The sequence below is a fragment of the Scyliorhinus torazame genome, chromosome 3 (genome assembly GCF_047496885.1).
Source record: "Scyliorhinus torazame isolate Kashiwa2021f chromosome 3, sScyTor2.1, whole genome shotgun sequence".
In the NCBI taxonomy this organism is placed as follows: Eukaryota; Metazoa; Chordata; class Chondrichthyes; order Carcharhiniformes; family Scyliorhinidae; genus Scyliorhinus; species Scyliorhinus torazame.
Window position 1 is genome coordinate 81227457 of NC_092709.1, and position 20522 is coordinate 81247978.

General features: G+C 47.6%; 1 protein-coding gene across 2 annotated transcripts in view; it reads right to left on the bottom strand.

Annotated features, from left to right (window-relative positions):
* The window catches only part of acox3 (acyl-CoA oxidase 3, pristanoyl), a 267755-nt gene that overhangs the window by 121658 nt on the left and 125575 nt on the right, over positions 1 to 20522 (bottom strand). For both annotated transcript variants that reach the window (XM_072495914.1, XM_072495915.1), the window contains exons 12-13: positions 11414 to 11536; positions 9452 to 9562 (exon numbers count right to left, since the gene is read on the bottom strand). In XM_072495914.1, the coding sequence (XP_072352015.1) occupies positions 9452 to 9562; positions 11414 to 11536 (234 nt within the window). The remainder of the gene's footprint in view (positions 1 to 9451; positions 9563 to 11413; positions 11537 to 20522) is intronic.

The following is a 20522-nucleotide window of genomic DNA, read 5'->3' on the forward strand; positions in this document are numbered from 1 at the left end:
CACTGGCAATCTGAGCTCGTCAGTATAGGAAATTATGTGAGTGCAGCCTTGATGGGGCATTCCGAGGCCCAAAAAATCAGCAAATGCCGTTATATAGCGGTGTCGTCCTTGGTGCTGCGGGCGCCGAGAAACACCCTGCTAAATGTGCCTGAAACACGACTCTGGGCACGATTCTCTGGCATCCTTGCGCTTGAGCGACACCATGGTGTCGGTCTCCCTTGATTCAGTAGCGTCCCCAGCAAGTGGTCACGCTGGCGCCGATTAGTACTCTTTTTGAAAAGCGCGAACTGGGCAGATGGGCTGCTGCGGGGAGCCAAGGAGATGAGCAGCTATCTTTGCTCACAGGCAGCGAGTCCAGGGGCACTAGGCATGTCACCTCAGTGTTCGGGGGGAGGGGTGGTGCAGTCCCAGTTGTTATGGGCCACCATGGGAGCTGGGGTTACCAGGGTTGGGGAGGGGCTCTGCATGGAGGGGCGTGGGGTTGCAGACGTGCGCTGGACCACCATGCCAACCCCTGGACCATGTGTTCCCCTACCAGGGGTAACCCTAGCCCCTTCCCGACTGCCCCACCGACCACGCATAATTCCGACTGACCGTGAAGGCCTCTGGCCTTGCGAATGAAGGCTATTGCTAAATGGAATTGGCAATCATTGTTCAGTGAGCACTTCACGCATCCCAAGTGGATCCTCATGTGTGGGTGGGCCATGTAGCATGTGGGGCTCATTGCATCCCAGTCACACGTTGATGCATGGACACTGTGCTTGAACACTGTGGGAGGCGGCACCTCAGACCCAGCGGCCAACCTTCAATCACTCAAGGCAAGGGCCCCAGCCCCTGGCACATGTCCACGGCCGGGTGTGCATGGGCAGGCTGTCCAGGGTGGGGGCATGTCTGGGGGGGATGGGGCAGGGGATTTGTGGTTGGCTCGCATCGTGGAACAGAGCCAGATTCATCATACTGGTTGTGGTGAGGATATTTTATTGTTCCTCGTACAAGCATACACCACTGTCCCACTATCCCGACGGGTGCTGCCCCACTTTGCCCATCCTTCCGTCCTCGTCCCCCTAAACTCCCCACAATGCCCCCTTCCCCCCAAATGAGCACTCCACTCTTTTACCCACCACCTTCCCCCCCCCCCCCCCCCCCCCCCCCAGTGCCCCTCAATGAGCTTGGCCATCCTAGCTCTACCGCTACGTCTAAGTGCATCCCCAGAATGCACATCAAGAGGTGGAGGTAGCCAGCTGCTTACCTCGTCCAGTGACTTTCGATGCCCCTGGCGGACATCCTCTGGGGGCTCCACATGCATAGCTGTGCTGCCCTGTTCCAGGTGCTGGCTGCGAGACGCAGCCTCATCAGAGGGGTGGAACCTGGGGGAGCTGGTGGCTACCTTCGCCAGTTCATAGGACAGGTCCGGGTTGGCACCCAGCGCGCGCTCCTCCCGATGCCCATAGGGCCCTGGTGTTCATCTCGGGATGGCGGGACAGCTGGGATTGAGCCCCGGCTGCCCCAGCATTATCTGGCTCTGCCAGCCCTGGTGGCTCCCCAATGTCTACGCCATGGTGTCGACACCCTCGGCAATGCTCCTCAATGATTGGGCCATGCTCTGAAGTGACTTGGCAATGCCCACCTGCGACTGGGAAAAGCTCTGCAGCACCTCGGCCATTTCCATCTGAGACCGGGACATGTCCAGCGGCACCTTATCAAGGTCAGCCTGGTACTAGGACATGTCCTCCATCGAGTCGGACTGTCTACCAAACCCCTCAGCCATGGCCGTCACACACGCCTTGGACACCTTCATTCATGCTGCCGACTTCATGCACCAGGTTCTCCACTGTAGTCGTCACCCTAGCAGTGTTGGCCTCGGTGGGTGCCAGGCATTGCCGACGACATCTCCTGCGCCTGTAGCCTCTGGGACTCCTCCAATCGGCTATGGACCTGCTGGAGTGTCGCTGACATCTTCATTTGGATGTCCCGCATCCCAACAACTCCGGGTAAATCTGTCCCAGAGACTCAGCATCTGGCTGGGTCTCAGCTGGGCGGTGGATCTTCACCTCTGCGTTGGTGACCGCTCTGTCCTCGGCCATTCCTGTAACCTTCAGGGCCCGTTCCTCGAAGGTCGTGAGGATTCTTATGTCCGGCAGCCCTCCGCCAGTCAGGGCCCTCTCCTAACGATTGTGGGAGAACTTCTCCTGCGGAGGTGCAGAGAGGGCATCGTTAGCCACACATTCGGCTCACATTGGTGGTGGGAGGGGGGGTTTGGGTGAATAGTGGTGGGAAAGGGGTGAAGGATGGGTTGGGGGTCAAATCGAGGGTTGGGAGAGAAGAGTGGGTTCTGAGGGCAAAGAGAGGGTTGGGGAGGGGGGCGCTGGTCACGTAGGAGGCGGGGGTCAACTCACCTGTGCAGCCTGGTGTCGGTCGGTGACCTTTTTGCGGCGCTGGAGGCCACAACTTCATCCTGCAACATCATGTGGGCGGCACGGGAGCACAGTAGTTAGCACTGTTGCTTCACAGTGCCAGGTTCGATTCTTGGCTTGGGTCACTGTCTGTGAGGAGTCTGCATGTTCTCCCCATGTCTGCATGGGTTTTCTCCGGGTACTCCGGTTTTCTCCCACAAGTCCCGAAAGACATGCGGTTAGGTGAATTGGACATTCTGAATTCTCCATCTGTGTAACCAAACAGGCGCCAGAATGTCGCAACTAGGGGCGTTTCACAGTAACTTTATTGCAGTGTTAATGTAAGCCTACCTGAAACAATATTATCCCAGGCGGCACTTGCTGCCATGTGGCTCACCCTCAGTGACCCAAGGGGGAATAGGAAATCCTTCCTGGCCTCCACCGGATCGAGGAGCCTCCCCAGGTCCACGTCTCCAAACCTTGGGGCCGGTCGTCTCGGCGCCCTGGCTGTGAGCTTAGTGGGGTTGGCTGTGCAAGTGCTGTTTAAGTGCTGCTCGACCTTGTTAGCAGGGTGCTGGCAATTGCGGTCCTGGGGAATCTGCTGGCAAGCCTTCATTTGCGGCGTGAAGCCCTGGGGCCTCGTTAAGTGGACCAATTAACACTGAATAACGTTACCAGCCTCACCAGTCCGATTGCCGGGAATCTCGCAGCAGTTCCCGCTCACTACCGCACTTCGAAATATTTCCGAACTGCTGTCTCACGGCGTTGAGGTCCCAGGTTCGATTACGGCTCTAGGTCACTGTCCATGCGGCGTTTGCACATTCTCCCCATGTTTGCGTGGGTTTCGCCCCCACAACCGAAAGATGTGCAGGGTAGGTGGATTGGCCACACTAAACTGGCCCTTAATTGAAAAAAATGAATTGGGTAGACGAAATTTATTAAAAAAAGAAAACTTTCTGGAGAATCATGCCCACTGATATTGTCCCATTAATCGCACCCACTGTCTCCAGCCCTCTTACTGGTCAGTGTCTGAAGATGAACATGGCCATTCCCACCCTTAGTATCTGATTTGGCTGAGATGAGCTTCTAATCACATATCGTCTCTTCTACTAAAAATACCTGCATCCATGTTTTCGAGAATGAGGAAACAAAAGCAAACAGGAGGGTTGGCACCAATGAAGAAAACTGCTTTCTGTCTAGAATAGGTTAAAACTACTTCACGCGTGATACCAGTAACCAAAATCTCAATTTCCCATTCATCAACAGTTCTAAATTCTTCCCTTCCCTGTCACTGACTATCACAGTATCATCTTAGCCAAAATGCCAAAATGATAGCCACCACAAAATAACGTTCCAAAATAAATGTATAAGTGAAATCATGGCACATTGAACACAAATATAAAGTTATCACCCTGTATTTAAAGTAAAGAGGCTCGCATCTGGATAGCTTAAGAAAATTAATACTGAAGGAGGGACAGGTAAGTACTCACTATAAATAATAGTGAAGAAAATAACTAAACAGCGACAAATCTCCAGGAACAGATAGTTTGCATCTTGAAGAAAAATTATGCAAATGGCTTTCAATGTAAGAAGGTGTAAAGTCATCCATTTTGGGTCTAGAGAGTACTCTGTTCTGTACTTTATCAGTGGTGAACAGGTGGAAACAATGGAGATCCAAGGGGACTTGAGGACTCAGGTATGTCATAAACAGGTACAGAAAATAATCACAAAGATATGCTGGTTTTTCTATCTGCCACAGCTATGGAATACCGTGGTTAGACTACACTGGGGCACCATGAGCAGATCTGACCACCATATCTTAGGAAGGAGAGGTTGGCCTGGGAAGGAGTGCACGTCGATTTACCAGAATGTTAACTGGACTTCAAGGGTTAAATTACAAGGAGCGATTACATGAATTATTATATTTCCTGGGATCGAGAAAGTTAAGGAATGATTTGAAAGAAGTTTTCAAGATATTAGGGGGAACAGATAGGTTAGAGAGAGGTGCTTTATTCACTGATTCACCAGGGGCATCATCTAAAATTAAGCCAAACTTTTCAGAAATGAAATGAGGTAACTTATCTATACATAAACGGCGGGACTTTCTGACCCCTCTGTGGCATGTTTCCCCATGGTGGATTCGACAAGGCATTCAAATCCTGCTTGATTTCGGTGGGACTGCAAGGTTGCGCTGGCATGATAGGACGGAAAATTCTGCCCAAAGTGTTAAAAGTTTGGAATTCTCTTCTGCAAAGACAATTGATGCTAGATTAATTGTTAATTTTAAATTGGAGATTGATAGATTTTTGTTAACCAAAGGCATCAAAGGATATGGGGCAAAGACCAATTATGTGGAGTTAACTCACAGATCAGCCATGATCTCATTGAATTGCAGAACAAGCTCAAGGGACTAAATGCCTTAAATGCGAAGGTCATAATATGTGCTGGTGTTGTGAATTCAATTTATGTAGTCTTTGCCTACCAACACAGCACTCTCCCCTGCATGCAGCATAGGTGGCGGAAAGCTGCTGAATTTCAGTACAAGAGACTGCAGAGGGTTTTGGAGCACAATCTTCACTAACTGTTCAACGATAAGACCCAGTTTCAGACTATACCATTATAGCAATAGCGGCAGCAGAATGGGCTAGCTGGTCGCCAGGCAACAGCAGGGACACTGATGGAGTAGCTGAGGTGGGAGCACTAATGTTGCCTTCCTGAGGGGGTTCCTTGAGGTGGTGTCCCAGAAATATGATGGAGAATAAATTGCTGGACTGCTGTGATATTCTACAAGCCCATTTGAAAACTGCTATCAGCAACCAATAATAATAATAATCTTTATTAGTGTCACAAATAGGCTTACATTAACACTGCAATGAAGTTAGTGTGAAAATCCCCCAGTCGCCACACTGACAGCCTGTTCGGGTACACAGAGGGAGATTTCATAATGTTCAATTCACCTAACAAGCGTGTTTTTCAGGACTTGTGGGAGGAAACCGGAGCACCTGGAGGAAACCCATGCAGACACGGGGAGAACATGCAGACTCCGCACAAACAGTGACCCAAGCTGAGAATTGAACCCGGGTCCCTGGCGCTGCGAAGCAACAGTTCGAACTATTGTGCTACCGTGTCGCTCATCAGATGAGGCTGAGCCTTCATGGTGGTAAACTCAGTTTGCAAGGAAGCAGTGCAAGTTTGCACTGTACTAAATTTCTTGTGGAAGTTCCAATGAAAGCTGAGACATCAGCCAAGGGAGGCTGCATCATGGATGGAAGCACAAGTGTGCTCAAGGAGTTGCTGGACAGTTGGGTTCCAAGCTCTGTGCAAATGTGTTAAACTGGTGGCAGACCCCCTCAAGCTGCTTGATGTTGTTTGTAGGCTTCCCAATGCACCAAGCATTGTGCACAGCTATCATCCATTTACACCATACCCCCATCAAAGTCTTCATCCGAGTCCTCTCCAGCAGAATTAGTGTAAGACTTTACCTTTTGGTAAGCTTGCACTTGTGATATCCTTGCCCCAATCCTGGCTGCAGGTAGCCTGTGTCTGGTCTTTCACCACATACAGATCACATTGAATTCTATGTTCTAAATTTGTCAGTATCTGAATTGTGAAATCGAATGATTGTGTGTTATCATCACCATCTCTTCCTGCTTCTCCATTACCTGTGCAGGCTGCCTTATTGGAATGCAGTAAGGCAGAAGGCCACGCCTGTGCTGAGGGAAGAAGGGGAAATCAAGAAATGCATGCCTACACCATCTATAGTTTGTAAGTCAGAAGAAATGTGAGATGAGGTTGAAGTGGATTACTAGAAGGGGCATTATAAATGAGGATACCATCATCATTGATTCAGCTCTGCTGCTGGTCAGAATCTCAGCAGCACGGTAGCACAGTGGTTAGCACTGTGGCTTCACAGCACCAGGGTCCCAGGTTCGATTCCCGGCTTGTCTGTGCGGAGTCTGCATGTTCTCCCAGTGTCTGCGTGGATTTCCTCCGGGTGCTCCGGTTTCCTCCCTCTATTCCCGAAAGACGCGCTGTTAGGTAATTTGGACATTCTGAATTCTCCCTCCGCGTACCCGAACAGGTGCCGGAATGTGGCGACTAGGGGCTTTTCACAGTAACTTCATTGCAACGTAAGCCTACTTGTGACAATAAAGATAAAGATTATTATCCAGTAGTGGCCAGCGCTGTCTCCCCGACTGGAATTAGGGCACAAATGTACCCCTCTGATTAGCTCCTGTTGCCTATGGATGCGCAACATTTTGTCCTGTAAGAGAGAGGGATGAATGTCAGTGAGTGTTATGCAATGTTTGGCTGATGTGGCTCTCCCAATTCGCTAGCCAGCAGCTGAACAAGCTTTGTGATGTGAGTCTGAAGCTTGTAGCAGTGTTAAATGCATGAGAGTGCGATCAGTCTTGACTGATGAAGAACATTGGTAAGTGACTGACAGAATTCATAGAATTTACAGTGCAGAAGGAGGCCATTCAGCCTATCGTGTGTTTCCCGGCCTTTGGAAAGAGCACCCTACTTAAGCCCCATGCCTCCACCCTATCCGCTTCATCTCCGTAACCCAGTAACACCACCTAACCTTTTTGGACACTAAGGCCAATCCACCTACCCTGCACATCTCTGGACTGTGCGAGAAACCAGAGCACCCGGAGGAAACCCACACACACACGGGGAGAACGTGCAGACTCCACACAGACAGTGACCCAAGCCGGGAATCGAACCTGGGACCCTGGAGCTGTGAAGTGACTGTGCTAACCATTATGCTACCGTGCTGCCCTACAATTGTCAGTAGGTGAGTGATATGTGAAATAAGGATTGGGAGGCTAGTGATGCAGTTGGTAGGATATGGCATTTGAAAGCGCATTCACTGACCTAGATGACTCGTGTGAGGCCGTTGAACTTCTTCTGACACAGCATCAGGGTCCATAGGGTTTGAGTAATTGTTGTTCCCACTGCTCTTCGTGTGTTTGGAGAGTCTCTGGGACATCTTTGGATACAGCTTCAAATTCCTAGGTTTGCACATCACCAAAAACCTGTCTTGGTTCACGCACTTCGACGCTACGACCAAGAAAGCACAACAGCGCCTATACTTCCTCAGGAAACTAAGGAAATTCAGCATGTCCACATTGACTCTTGCCAATTTTTACAGATGCATCATAGAAAGCATCCTATCTGGCTGCATTACAGCCTGGTATGGCAACTGCTCGTCCCAAGACCGTAAGAAACTACAGAGTCCACCACGTGAACTCGCCTCCCATCCATCGACTCTGTCTACGCCTCCCGGTGCCTTGGGAAAGCAGGCAGCATAAACAAAGACTCCTCCCACCCGGGTTATTCTCTCTTCCAACCCGTTCCATCGAGCAGGAGATACAAAAGTCTGAGAACACGCACTACTTACAGATTCAAAAACAGCTTCTTCCCTGCTGTAACCAGACTCCTGAATGACCGTTTTATGGACTGAACTGATCTCTTCACACATCTTGCCTACTGTGTAGCACTACACCCAATGTCTATGTCTATGTATTTACATTGTGTATTTATCGTATGTCCTAGGTTTTCATGTATGGAACAATCTGCCTGGACTGTACACAGAACAATACTTTTCACTGTACCTCGGTACACGTTACAATAAATCTAAATCTAATCCACAGGTCATCTCATCTATCTAGGCCAGTGTGCTAATGTGTCAATATATCAGCAGGTTCATACTTTGGCAATTACATTGTTATGCTAATTTATTTATTTATTTATTTAAAATTTTTCCAATTAAGGGGCAATTTAGCACGGCCAATCCACCTACCCTGCACATCTTTAGGTTGTGGGGGTGAGACCCACGAAGAAACGGATGAATGTGCAAACTCCACACGGACAGTGACCCGGGGCCAGGATTGAACCCGAAACCTCGGTGCCATGAGGCAGCAGTGCTAACCATTGAGCCACCATGCCGCTCTTTGTTGATTGCCTTATTAAAGATAGGTGATAGTTATTAGTTCAACCTCCAAAGAGTATAAATGGGTACAGTTAGAACAGCTGTAGTGGGGAGACCATAAAGAGTTTGTATCTCTGCTGAACTGGATGCAGAATAAACTTGCTGAAGGTAAAAGGCAAGCTGCAGGATTATTTCTCCCTCATATACTAACTTTTGAAATTAATACAGAGAGAACATGCTCTTTCCCACATTACGTCATTCTTCACTGCTTCCCAGACCAGGCTCACTTCCTGTACAGCTGTCGGCACCTGATACAGCCGCAATGTGTTGCAGACTAACTCATGCACAAAGCTGTAGTTCTGCCTCCATTTAATTCAATAGGCAGAGGTTAACTACATATTGTGATCCCTGAGCCTATTTTTGGAGCTTTTCCAATTTAGGTCACCATACGTTTGCCACCAATTTTAGTCGGTGGATGTTATCGGAGACCAAAAGCAACTGTTTGCAATCTTGGCATTCCATTTGTCCCAAGACTGAGTTCCAACCCCAGATTCACTCTTGGCACCTTCATAATATTATCTACTTATGCACTACATCAATTCAACTGCTGATTAAATAAATTCATACTGTAGTTACTCTTCAACCTTGTTTATTCCAACATTTTCTTGGCCAACTCCAGCGTCAATGGCCAGTGCATCCAAACCCTGCTGCCGATATCCTATTAATTACCAAGTTCATCTTTCCCAATAGCCACCATCACTTACACAGACTTTTCGTACTTTCCCCAAACCCCAACAGCCCCGCTACCATAATCTCTATTCAACTGCATCCAACATTACTCTCCTCAACCTGTCACTGGAGAATATAACTTCAGCCACCTGGGCTTCATACTCTGGAATTTCCTCCATACACCCCTTTGATATTCCATGTCCTTCAAGATCCACCTTAAGATCTGCTTCCCAGATTGCTCTCATTTGGTCACCACTTCCTAATCTTTCTCTGTTTGGCAGTTTGATGTCAAATTTCCCTTGTACTCTGTGCTTTTCTACACTAATGAACTATGTAAAAGCAAGTTATTGTTTTAAAATGGTTGGATGTGCAAGAAAGTGAATTAACATCATACCTGAACAATCCATATATTCATCAGTGGTCGCTGTGAATCTTTGGTTGAGAATAGAATTAAAATCTTCCAGAAAGTCAACTGAGTGCAATGGGGACTTGATAGCAACACCATCTAATAATAAGAAAATTTAAAAAAAAATTCATTTAACCAATGGACAGTGGCCGAAACTAGTTAGCACCCAAAGCCATGTGCAATTCTAACAGTGTGCAGCGATAATGTGCTAGAATGCAGAGGCCTATGAACCTCCTAAATTTGTACTTGAGCCTTATCATCACAATTCTGGTGGGGGTTTGGGCACCGGATGCTCTGACACAATTTACCTTTCAGAGCTTAACCAATTTTGACAAGTGGCAAAGTAAATTCAGAGGGATGGAGTGAGAGGTGAGGAGGCAGCAATCTGCAGTTGTTGCCTTGCATCAGGAGGATCACCCCACTAAAAAGCACATTTTAGAACAGCTAATGAAGCAAATGAAGTTCTGGATATATTGGCTGGCACTTGCAAATTTAGGTATCCAAGTTGGAAACAGACATAGGAACCTGAACATTGAGAAAACGCCTGTGCTCATTTGAGGTGCCTGCCAGAGCTGCCCACAACAAAGGGCCCTGACCAACCTAGCATTAGCTCAAAATGCCATGCACATTGCCTGACTAAAGTAGCCCACAATGTTGAATTTAAACCCTACTTATTCCTTAGTAACATAAAAGCTTACATCTTGAATAAGTTAAATTTGGAAAAAATCTTTCAGAAATAAATTTCTGGGAACATTCCCAATATCACACAAGAATAACAATATTCAGAGAATTCTGAAACTGACTATAACCAGAAAAAATTGTGAAACATGTCATCATGCCACTATTTATTTTGAACCTGCTTCACTCGCATATTAAGTGGTTTGTGATTCTGTGGGACTGCACTGAAGTTTATTCTAAAATTGGGAAGCAATACAGATAATATTACAAGGCCAGAAGTGCAATAATTCTGAATTTTGATGTTGCTTGGCCACATATTATTTCATTGATATCCTTGTTGCATTATTACGGAATATCTTTACAATATTCTTCCCTCCATTTTCAAATGTAGCATAACATTTATATAAAATGTTAAATATAGTTAATCAATTTAAGAGATATGTAGTATATTCACAAAGGATGAATCAATTCAGCAATTAGGGTCCATCTTAAAATTTAAAAATGAACCCGTCATGTCTTCTAAGGTATTAACCAGTTCTGTGGTAATGTACTGCTCATCAAAGCTGGCTAGTTCTTAGTCATTCTTGACAAGTATATTTACCATTCTGAAAGGGGGATATCATCATGCAAAACCCATAAACTTACCAGCAGCTTTTTGAGTAAGTGTACATAACTTTAATTTTAACATAATCAGGCATAAAACTAGTACAGCAAAGTTCTTTTCGGGGTACAATTGCTCAGTAGTTGCTGGATTAATAATCCAGAGGCCTGAACTAATAATCCACAGACTAATCTCACCAAGATAGTTTGAAAATTTGATTATAATTTGAAAAATATCTGAAAGTAAAAAGCTAACATCAGTAAAAGTGATCATGTTGTAACATGTTCATTTTAGGGAAGAAAATCTACCTTCTTCACGTAGCCTGGCCTATTGGGATTTCAGTTCCACATCAACGTGGATATCTCTTAACTGCCCTTTGAAGTGTTTCAGCAGGCTAGCCAGCTATATCAAAGCACAACAAAAAATAAGGTGCAGCAGTTTGAGAAGGCATCATGACCCCTTAGACAGCAATGACTGCCAATAATGCCCACATCCAGAGCATCAATAAAAAAATCTTTCTCACAGGTATATTTTCTGCTGATCAAAAGGCAATCATAATAATCCTTCTAGATATATAGAGATTTTAATATTTTACATGATTCTAACACAGGTCCAGCAAGTCTGTTACTGTTGAAGAAAATGAATGAGTGGTGACATGATGCTGAACTAACCTTGCTGTTTTGCTTTTATCCAACCGAGAAGAAAGTTGCTGGTTTGTTGGAGTAGGACATTATTGTCACCTTCATACGTACAGTTAGGATCATTGTCATTTCTCATGTCCCCAATACGATTCACTGTAATGCAAATTATATTTGATGATGAATAATATTACTCCTAGCTGCTTCAATAGCTTGCAATTTTGTTAGAATCACGAATTCCTACAGCGCGGGAGGAGGCCATTCAGCCTATCGATTCTGCACCGATCCTCTGAAAGAGATCCTACCGAGGCCCACCCTATCCCTGTAACCTAAACTACATATTCCTGGACACTAAGGGGCAATATACCAATCCACCTAACCTGCACACCTTTGAATTGTGGGAGGAAACCGGAGCACCCGGAGGAAACCCACGCAGATACGGGGAGGAAGTGCAAACTCCACACAGTCACCCAAGGCCGGAATTGAACCTGGGTCCCTGGCGCTGTGAGGCAGCAGTGTTACCTACTGTGCCAACATGCTACCTGTGTTGTTCTAAGACTTGTACAAATTAATATGACAAAGCATGTTTGAACTGAAGTCAGTTCTTGGTGGTAGTTTATTTTTGTTTTTGAGTACAACTAATCAATATGAATGACACCAGCACTGGAAATGGAAAACATGGGTTGATGAGAAGTTTAAAACAAAAAGTCTTTCAACCATAACCAAGCACAACACTTTTGACATTGTACATTATTTGCCTAGACATTTGTTTTGTTTAATCCATAGCATCAAGTTTCATGGAACAATTAATAAAGGGCTATAATTGATGGGAACGGTTTAATGTGTATTATTTATAAAATACTGAAGCCCTTTGATTCCATAATATGAACCCGACAGTGATCTGTAAGGAAAAAGGTATAAAAATAATAGTTTCTACTTTAATTAAAATGTTGATATTATCTCAAGTTCACAGACGAAGTGCAGCTCCACTGGTTGCTTCCAGTCCCACTTAACTCGGAGTCGCAAAACGGTTGAAGTTAACACCCGAGGTCTTTGGCTGTCCAATAATTAGTTACCAGGTTTGTAAATTTTTTTACAAACTTTTATTTTACACAGTTAACTTTTATTATAAATAGTAACTATAATTAAATAGACTACAAATACACTGGTTAATCTCTAACCCCCATCCTCTGCACACACAGACAAACACAGAGAGGGAAAAGAGGGGTGTAAAATAATGATGAAAGTAAAAGGATAATAGTTTGTTCTTCAGATGGACATCTTCCAGTTAGTTTCTTTCTCAGTGTAAACTTTCAGATGGATGTTATCTTTTCTTTCAGCTTCTAATTGTTTTCACTAAAGACTCACAGAAATTGTAGGCAGCCAGCATTCGAAAGCGAGAGAGAGAGAGAGAGAGAGATTCTTCTTTCAGGTCAAGAAGTCTAGAAGCTTCTGCCTTTAGCCAGTAGGCAGCAGATCAGAGAGAGAGAAAGCCACTTCCACCTTGAGGCCCCAGTGACTTCTCCTGGGTTCTTTCCAAAAAATAAAAAACCTGACAGGGACTAACTGCTGTCAGTTGTCAGGCAGAATACTGTCCCTGGCCAATCCACTGGCCACCATCCAAACAATTGAAACAAACCCCTCCAATCTCTTGAGTCTGTGTGCCATAAAGTCTGGGTTCTTCTGCCCCAAAATACAAAACTTCATAACAGTGTACTATTCTGACACTTTGAGTTCCTTACTTCCTCTGCTTGAATTAAAGGTATGCCTCCATTAATGGTCCATAGACCAAAAACAATACTGACAAAATGAATGAAATAGGACCCCTACAAGAGCCATTGTGCAGGTTAAAACAGCAACTGACAGAAACCGTAGGCAAACTTGTACTGGTCCTCTGGATGCAGGAGGTTTGATCGGAATCTATTTGAAATATCTAACATGGTAAAGATTGTTGCTGATTTTGGTTTTATGTCAATTAGTTCCCCAACTGCAGCCACAATGGATGCAAAGGCGGGAAGTTTTTGAGAAGGATTCTGTGATTAATGATAATTCGCCATATTCTTCCTGGTTTTCTAACAAGCCATATAGCTGAATTGACGAGCGACCCAATATCTCAAGACTCCCTGATCTACAACAATGATACGGTCCTGTCCAGATCCTTTTCTGTCTCACTTGGAAAGGAATATTGTTTCTGAGCTTGGGACAAAGGGGACGATTTTCAGCCCCCGATTATCATCAGAGAGAATGGTGATATGGGCGGAAAGTCCGGAGACACTCCGGAAATACGATTCTCTCCAGAGAAATCATGGGCTGGATTCTCCGCTTCCCAACGCCAAAATCGCGTTTGGCGACAGGGCAAAGAATCCGTTTTGTCGCCCATATCGAGAGCGGCACCATTTTTTGTATTCACCGCCCCCTGAAAAGCGGCATACTCTAGGAGTACGCTGCGGCGATTATCAATGGCCTCAGGCCATTGCCTGAGGCCCGCCCCGTGGTGCTCTGTCCCCGACCGGCCGAGTTCCTGATGGCATGGGTTACATGTGCTCACACCGACCAGGAACCTCGCGTGTCGGCTACGGACTCAGTTGGGGAAGAGCCGATCCGCGGGCGGGCAGGGGAGGACTTCATTCGAGGCTGGAGGCACTGTGGGCGGGCAGTCCGGGGCACACCAGCGGCTGAAGGGGGCACTACCTTTGCAGTCCGGGACCGCGGGCTGAGTCCGCCATGGAGCACGGCGCAGCCGCTGCAGGCTGCCGCCGTGCGCATGTGCGGCCATGGAATCAGAAGTGCTCAGGGCCGTATCGGCAGCTACAGCTGCGAGCTCTACGCTGCCGCCCTGCTGAGCCCCCAGCAAAACGGGGAATCGGTGGCCATTTTACGGCAGTTTTCCTGGCATAAAATACCACCGTTTTCACACCGGCGTGGGGAATTAGTCTCCAAAACGGAGAATTCAGCCCCATGTTTCTCGATTTTCTCTGCCCCGTGGCGGCGACATCATGAGGTTCATGCCCACAAATGTATTGTAAAACACTTAAATATTAACAGGCCTCCCTTGCCACATGATCCCCCCCTCACTAAATAGTCATACCCCGCTAACGTGAAGTTTACAACAGCTGTGGCAAAACGAGAAGCAGCCAAAGGGATCTGTCCGGGCGCACAATGCTAAGTATAGCCCCTGGGGGCAACAGGCTTGGACTGCCAACCTGTGCCAGGGGTGGGCCCTTGTGAAATGCCATGTGGGGGGTCATGCTTCCATGGTGGGGGCTGTTAGGTTAAATCGCTGACTGCCGCGTCCTTTAAAGATGGCGCCTCAATCTGTGGAGCCGGGTGCCAGCTCTATCAGGCCCCACCCTGAAAGGGTGATGGCATAAACCCTGTCCATTCATTAGGCTCGAAGAGAAACTGCTCCGTGCAACTGGAGAGTTACAAGCCAGTTTTCAGCCTGAGACTGACTCTTTGTCAAATTCGGATAAGATTCCGCCCACAGTATCCCTTCCTACTCTAACGTACACTCCTGTCACCTTTCCACAATCCTGTTTATGGGTGTTGAAAATTTCCCTATTACCTGCCACTATGTGCTTGTAACTTTGGGATCCTGGTCTTTCGGGTTTCCAGATCATGGAGTCCTGCTGAAGTCACAATCCAGGCCTCCGCAGGACATGGTAGAATAAGCAAAACCTGATTGGTTTTGTCCACTTCCATCCATAGCTGTTGTGCATGTCCACAACTATGTTATGTGCCATTATCCCATTCCAGGTTGATCCCATTGTGTTCAAATACAAGTTGACTTCATTTGCAGGTCCCACCTTGAAATTTATGTTTTTACATGCTGCCCCAGCCATTGACTTGCCTGAAGATCCCGAGTTCGTAAGACTTTGAACTGGACCATGGAGACTTAAAGTGTTTTTATTTAAATTCTTGTGTTAGTCATTCGGTGTTGATTAGATAATTATTTTTCTTTCCTATTGTTTATGCATAGTCTGCCCACACCCATGGGCAGCACGGTACCATAGTGGTTAGCACAGTTGATTCACAGATCCAGGGTCCCATGTTCGATTCCCGGCTGGGTCACTGTCTGTGCGGAGTCTGCACGTTCTTCCCATGTCTGCGTGGGTTTCCTCTGGGTGCTCCGGTTTCCTCCCACAGTCCAAAGATGTGCGGGTTAGGTGGATTGGCCATGCTAAATTGCCTTAGTGTCCAAAAAATGTTAAGTGGGGGTTACTGGGAAAGGGTAGATACGTGGGCTTCAGTAGGGTGCTCTTTGTAAGGACTGGTGCAGACTCGATGGGCCAAATGTCCTCCTTCGGCACTGTAAATTCTATGATTTTATGATATATCGGAGTGGGTGCAGGTACGTGGGTTGGACAGGGCACTGTCAGATTTGTTCATAGAATGGTTCTTCATGATGCTGAGGTGCGTGGACCCTATCTTCTTGTCAGATCTTGTGTTCCTTTATCCCAATAGTTCCCTATAACGAAGGGCACTTACTTTTGGGGTGTGAACCTCTTTACTTGTTTCTATCCACCTTTTCTCAGATTTCAAACAGCCCTTGTAAATGACCTTTTCTCTACAATTATAACAAACCTGTTTAACTGTCCTTGAGACTGGCTAGAAGGGTTTACCTTCACGCTGCCATTTTCAAGGAGATCTTCCTTTAATTTAGCACACCTTGGCTTGAATTTTGCTCCCAATGGACACATGATTACACATTGGCTGGCCAATAAACGGTCAGCCAGCATGAAACACTTGCTGAGAAAAGCTAAGCGCACAGGGGTGGGCAGGAAGAGGACAGGGGCTGAGAAAAGGGAGGGTGCGGGCTGGTGCTTCCAATGGGCTCCCCAAAGGGGAGGGCCACTGCAGAGCTGTCTCAGGGAGCTGCAGTCTTTTACAAATTAAATCCCAATGAAAAACCACAGCAGTATCTAGGCACCACATTTAAATACAGACCTCAGTCCTCCCCAGGCACATTTTGAATTTTAATCGGCCATGACATTTCATCTGATGCTGGTTCGAGGTTGCAGTTGAAACGTGAAGGTTGCCTGGCCAATTGACCCACCCACCAACCATAAAGGAAGATGGGCCACTTAAATAGCTTTCAACTGACTCCTTAATGGGCTAACGTGCCTGCTTAATTGTCAGCAGGTGTGCTTTTGACCCTCACGTTTATCCACCGACCAAAATTTTCCACGAGTGCACAATGACATTGGGATGCGCACCCAATGTCTTCTTGCATGATTTCACACACTTCTGGGTTGGGCACATGCACACACACTTAGAATGTAAAATGTTATCCTCATCCTGATGAGATTCAAATAATGATTCCCGTAGCATTTTATCCCTCGTCACTGGGATCAAATTAGTTCTCCTTAGTCGCTCTTATATGAGACAGACTATGGCTGATTAGGCTCCTTAACCAATGATTTAATGCCTGGTCGCTTCACTCTCTCACTCTTCGTCACCTCTTCCCTTCCCCCTAGTAACATTTCATCTTACACTCCCCAGAGTTGATTGACAGATTGCCTAGGCCATTCTTTCTGGCCCTGAATGGGGGATTTACCTTTAGAAATGCATCTCCTATTTCATCCTCCATTATTTCTTCTAAGTTGTCCACCAACTGAAGAGTTCTGCAGGCAGCATCGTAGTGAAGCAGTCCGGGACCGGTGTCCTACAGTCAGAATCGCAGTGAAGCAGTCTGGGAACGGTGTCCTGCAGTCAGCATCGCAGTGAAGCAATCTGGGAACAGTGGGTTGGATTCTCCGCTGTCGGGATCTCCGTTGCACCGGCAGCCTGGAGGTTTCCCGACTGCGTGCTGCTGCCCACAATGGGAAACCCCATTGGCCAGCTGGCGAGAAGGAGAATCCCGCCCAGTGTTTCTGCAGTCTGAATCGCAGTGAAGCAGTATGGGAACGGTGTCCTGCAGTCAGCATCGCAGTGAAGCAATCTGGGAACAGTGGGTTGGATTCTCCGCTGTCGGGATCTCCGTTGCACCGGCAGCCTGGAGGTTTCCCGACTGCGTGCTGCTGCCCACAATGGGAAACCCCATTGGCCAGCTGGCGAGAAGGAGAATCCCGCCCAGTGTTTCTGCAGTCTGAATCGCAGTGAAGCAGTATGGGAACGGTGTCCTGCAGTCAGCATCGCAGTGCAGCAGTCTGAGAACGGTGTCCTGCAGTCAGCATCTCAGAGAAGCAGTCCAGCAACGGCGTCCTGCAGTCAGCATCGCAGTGAAGCAGTCTGGGAACGGTGTCCTGCAGTCAGCATCGCAGTGAAGCAGTCTAGGAATGGTGTCCTGCAGTCAGCATCGCAGTGAAGCAGTCTGGGAATGGTGTCTTGCTCAGCATCGCAGTGAAGCAGTCTGGGAACTGTGTCCTGCAGTCGGCATCGCAGTGAAGCAGTCTGGGAATTGGGTCCTGCAGTCGGCATCGCAGTGAAGCAGTCTGTGAACTGTGTCCTGCAGTCAGCTCCAATTAAAACAAATTAACGGAGAAGCACCAGGGATGAGTATAAATCAGAGCCAGCAGAATAAAGTAAAGTGATAAGTAATTATAAGTAATACAAAGATAAGTAGGCCAATTTAGAATTAGACAAGGAGACTAAGTTATGGTGAGAGGAATATGTTTTAAGTTTAAGTCATTTGAAAAGTTAGCAACTGAGACTGTTGAATCCATGGTGGGCAGAATGCATAGACAAATGTAGACATTACAGAACATATTTTGATACAATTACAATACTCCCCCCACTCCCCCAAGGGTCTCCTACCCCAACCTGCAGCTAGGCCGGGGTTTTTATACAACTGGGGCTCTCCTTGCAAAGGAGAAACTCCGCCTCCTTAAAGGAGAAGGCCTGCCTGCTTTAAACAGGAAGCTCATATTCCAGCATGTCATAGGATATCGTATAGTCCTGATCCTGGGACCTCCATTGGGGTTATAACACTCCTCCTCATCTATGTCCGGAGGAATGTCCACATCCAATGGGTAAGTGCGCCGGGCCTTGGATGGCGTGCGGACGCCGACCTCACGGCGTCACAAATGGCGTTTACGAGATGAGTGTCTGGGCGGCAGCGGCAATGCCGGTATGACCATGAGAGCCGGGAGGGGCACCTCCAGCGATGGCAGAATGTCCATCTCGGTTTCAAAGTCGGAGCTAAGCGGTTCCTTGCCCGGCATCTCGGTGTCCTCAAAAATACCGCTGATTCCTCGGCAACTGGCAGAGCTGGGGCGTTGGTGCAAACAGGGGAGGTTGGGGCAGCAGTGAAAATGGGACATCTGAATCAACAGCCGGAAGGGCAGATGTATCCGGCACGCGGCTTTGGAGATGGTCCACATGGCGATTAGACCCACGACCCAGTGACCGTTTTTGGTAAGAAACTGAACCTCTTTTTGTTAAAACATTTCGCCCGAGATCCAAGCGGCGCTTCCGCCGTAGTTCTGGACGTTTACTGCATCTCCCGGTGTGAACTCCCGCAGTGGCCTGCAGCGACCCGTGTCTGCCTCGGATTGGTCCTGAGCATGGCGGACTTTTCCGCCAAAGGACGAAACTCAAACATTTTGCGGAGGCGGCAACCCATCAACATCTCAGCTGGGTCGATGCCCGTTGTGGCATGCGGGGTTGTCCGGTAGTAGGATGATAACCTTGCTAAGCGAGCCTCCCAGGATCCCGATGTTTGTATTTTCATGCCAAGCCTAAAAGTTTGCACTGCTCGCTCGGCCAACCATTCGAAGCTGGATGGTATGGGGCGGTCCTCATGTGACGGATCCCATTGGCAGACCCTCGTAAACGGCGTACCATTGCCCGATACCAGCACCTCGTGTATGCCGTGCATGCTGAAAATGTGGTGGAGTTTCACTATGGTGGTCCAGGCCGTCGGCTTAATGCGTCGGCGTGGAGAATCTTGGTCCTGGAGTGGTGCTCAATACACAGTCATACGCTGCGATCAGCAATGCCCATCGCTGTTTGTGGGTGGAAGCAATGGGGGGGGGGGGGGGACCTCGAACGCGACAGCCAAACCTTCCTTCTTGATCTGCACATACCGCTTCTCTGCATTGGCCAACGTTCATGGGCCAACATGGCCCCAAAGCCATGCAGAGAAGCGTCGCAGGTCAACAGGATTGGCTGGCATGGGTCGAAATGGGTTAGCAGAGGAGTTGTTGTTTCACCTCAACGAAAGTCGTTTGTCAACAAACAGTGGGGGGGGGGGGGCTAAAGTGGTGGCCAGATTTGGGAGGAACTTGCAATAGTAGTTTACCATTCCCAGGAACGAATGGAGCTCCAATGGGCAACCTGGTACAAAAGCCTGCCGAACTGCTTGTACTTCTTCCATGGAAACTTCGTCAGAACACCCTCAGGTCCATGTGGGTGCATGCAGCCCAGCCGCTGCCAATCTAACCGCAAGTAGCCAGTCACGCCCCAACAAGCTCAGACCGCTCCCGTGGACCACCACCAGAGGAATGTTTGCAGACTGTTGACCATACTTGACTGGAATCGTTGAAGTGCCTGCTATTGCCAGCGGTAACCCCTTGTAAGTGGCCAGCCTCGCATTGGTGTCCGACAGGATCAGCGATAGAAGGTCAGATCGAATGCGGTTGAACGTACGGTGGCTGACTACCGACACTTCTGCCCCAGTGTCGAGTTCCATGCAGGTTGGGTGTTCATTAATCCGCCGGGAGATCGGGATGGACGCTACTCTTGGCGCAGCCATACAGTGTAGCTGCTGCCCGTGCAGTGGCGGGGGGGGGGGGCTTGATTTTATCAGAATAAGGTAGAATCTGGCCAAAGTAGACTGGGATCAGCTTCTTGTGGAAATATCTACAGCCGAGCAGTGGCGGGTGGGGAGGGGGCTTTCAAAAAGGAAACAGGGACAGTACAGGCCCAACATGTTTCCTTTAGAGTAAAACATATGAGCAACAAGCCCTGGATGTCTAGGAATATTCAGGACTGGATAAGAAAGAGAGGCTTTTAGCAGGTACAAAGCGAGCAAATAAGCGGAAGCCTTAGTGAAGTATAGAAAGTGCAGGGTCTGGAATGCAGTTTGGAGAGTATACAAGTTTGCAAGAATACCAAGTTTGGACTCCATGCAAGTGTTGGAGAGAAGTGGTTTATGCTGTCATAAAACATAAAATAAAAGGATGAACTTCAAGGGGATAAT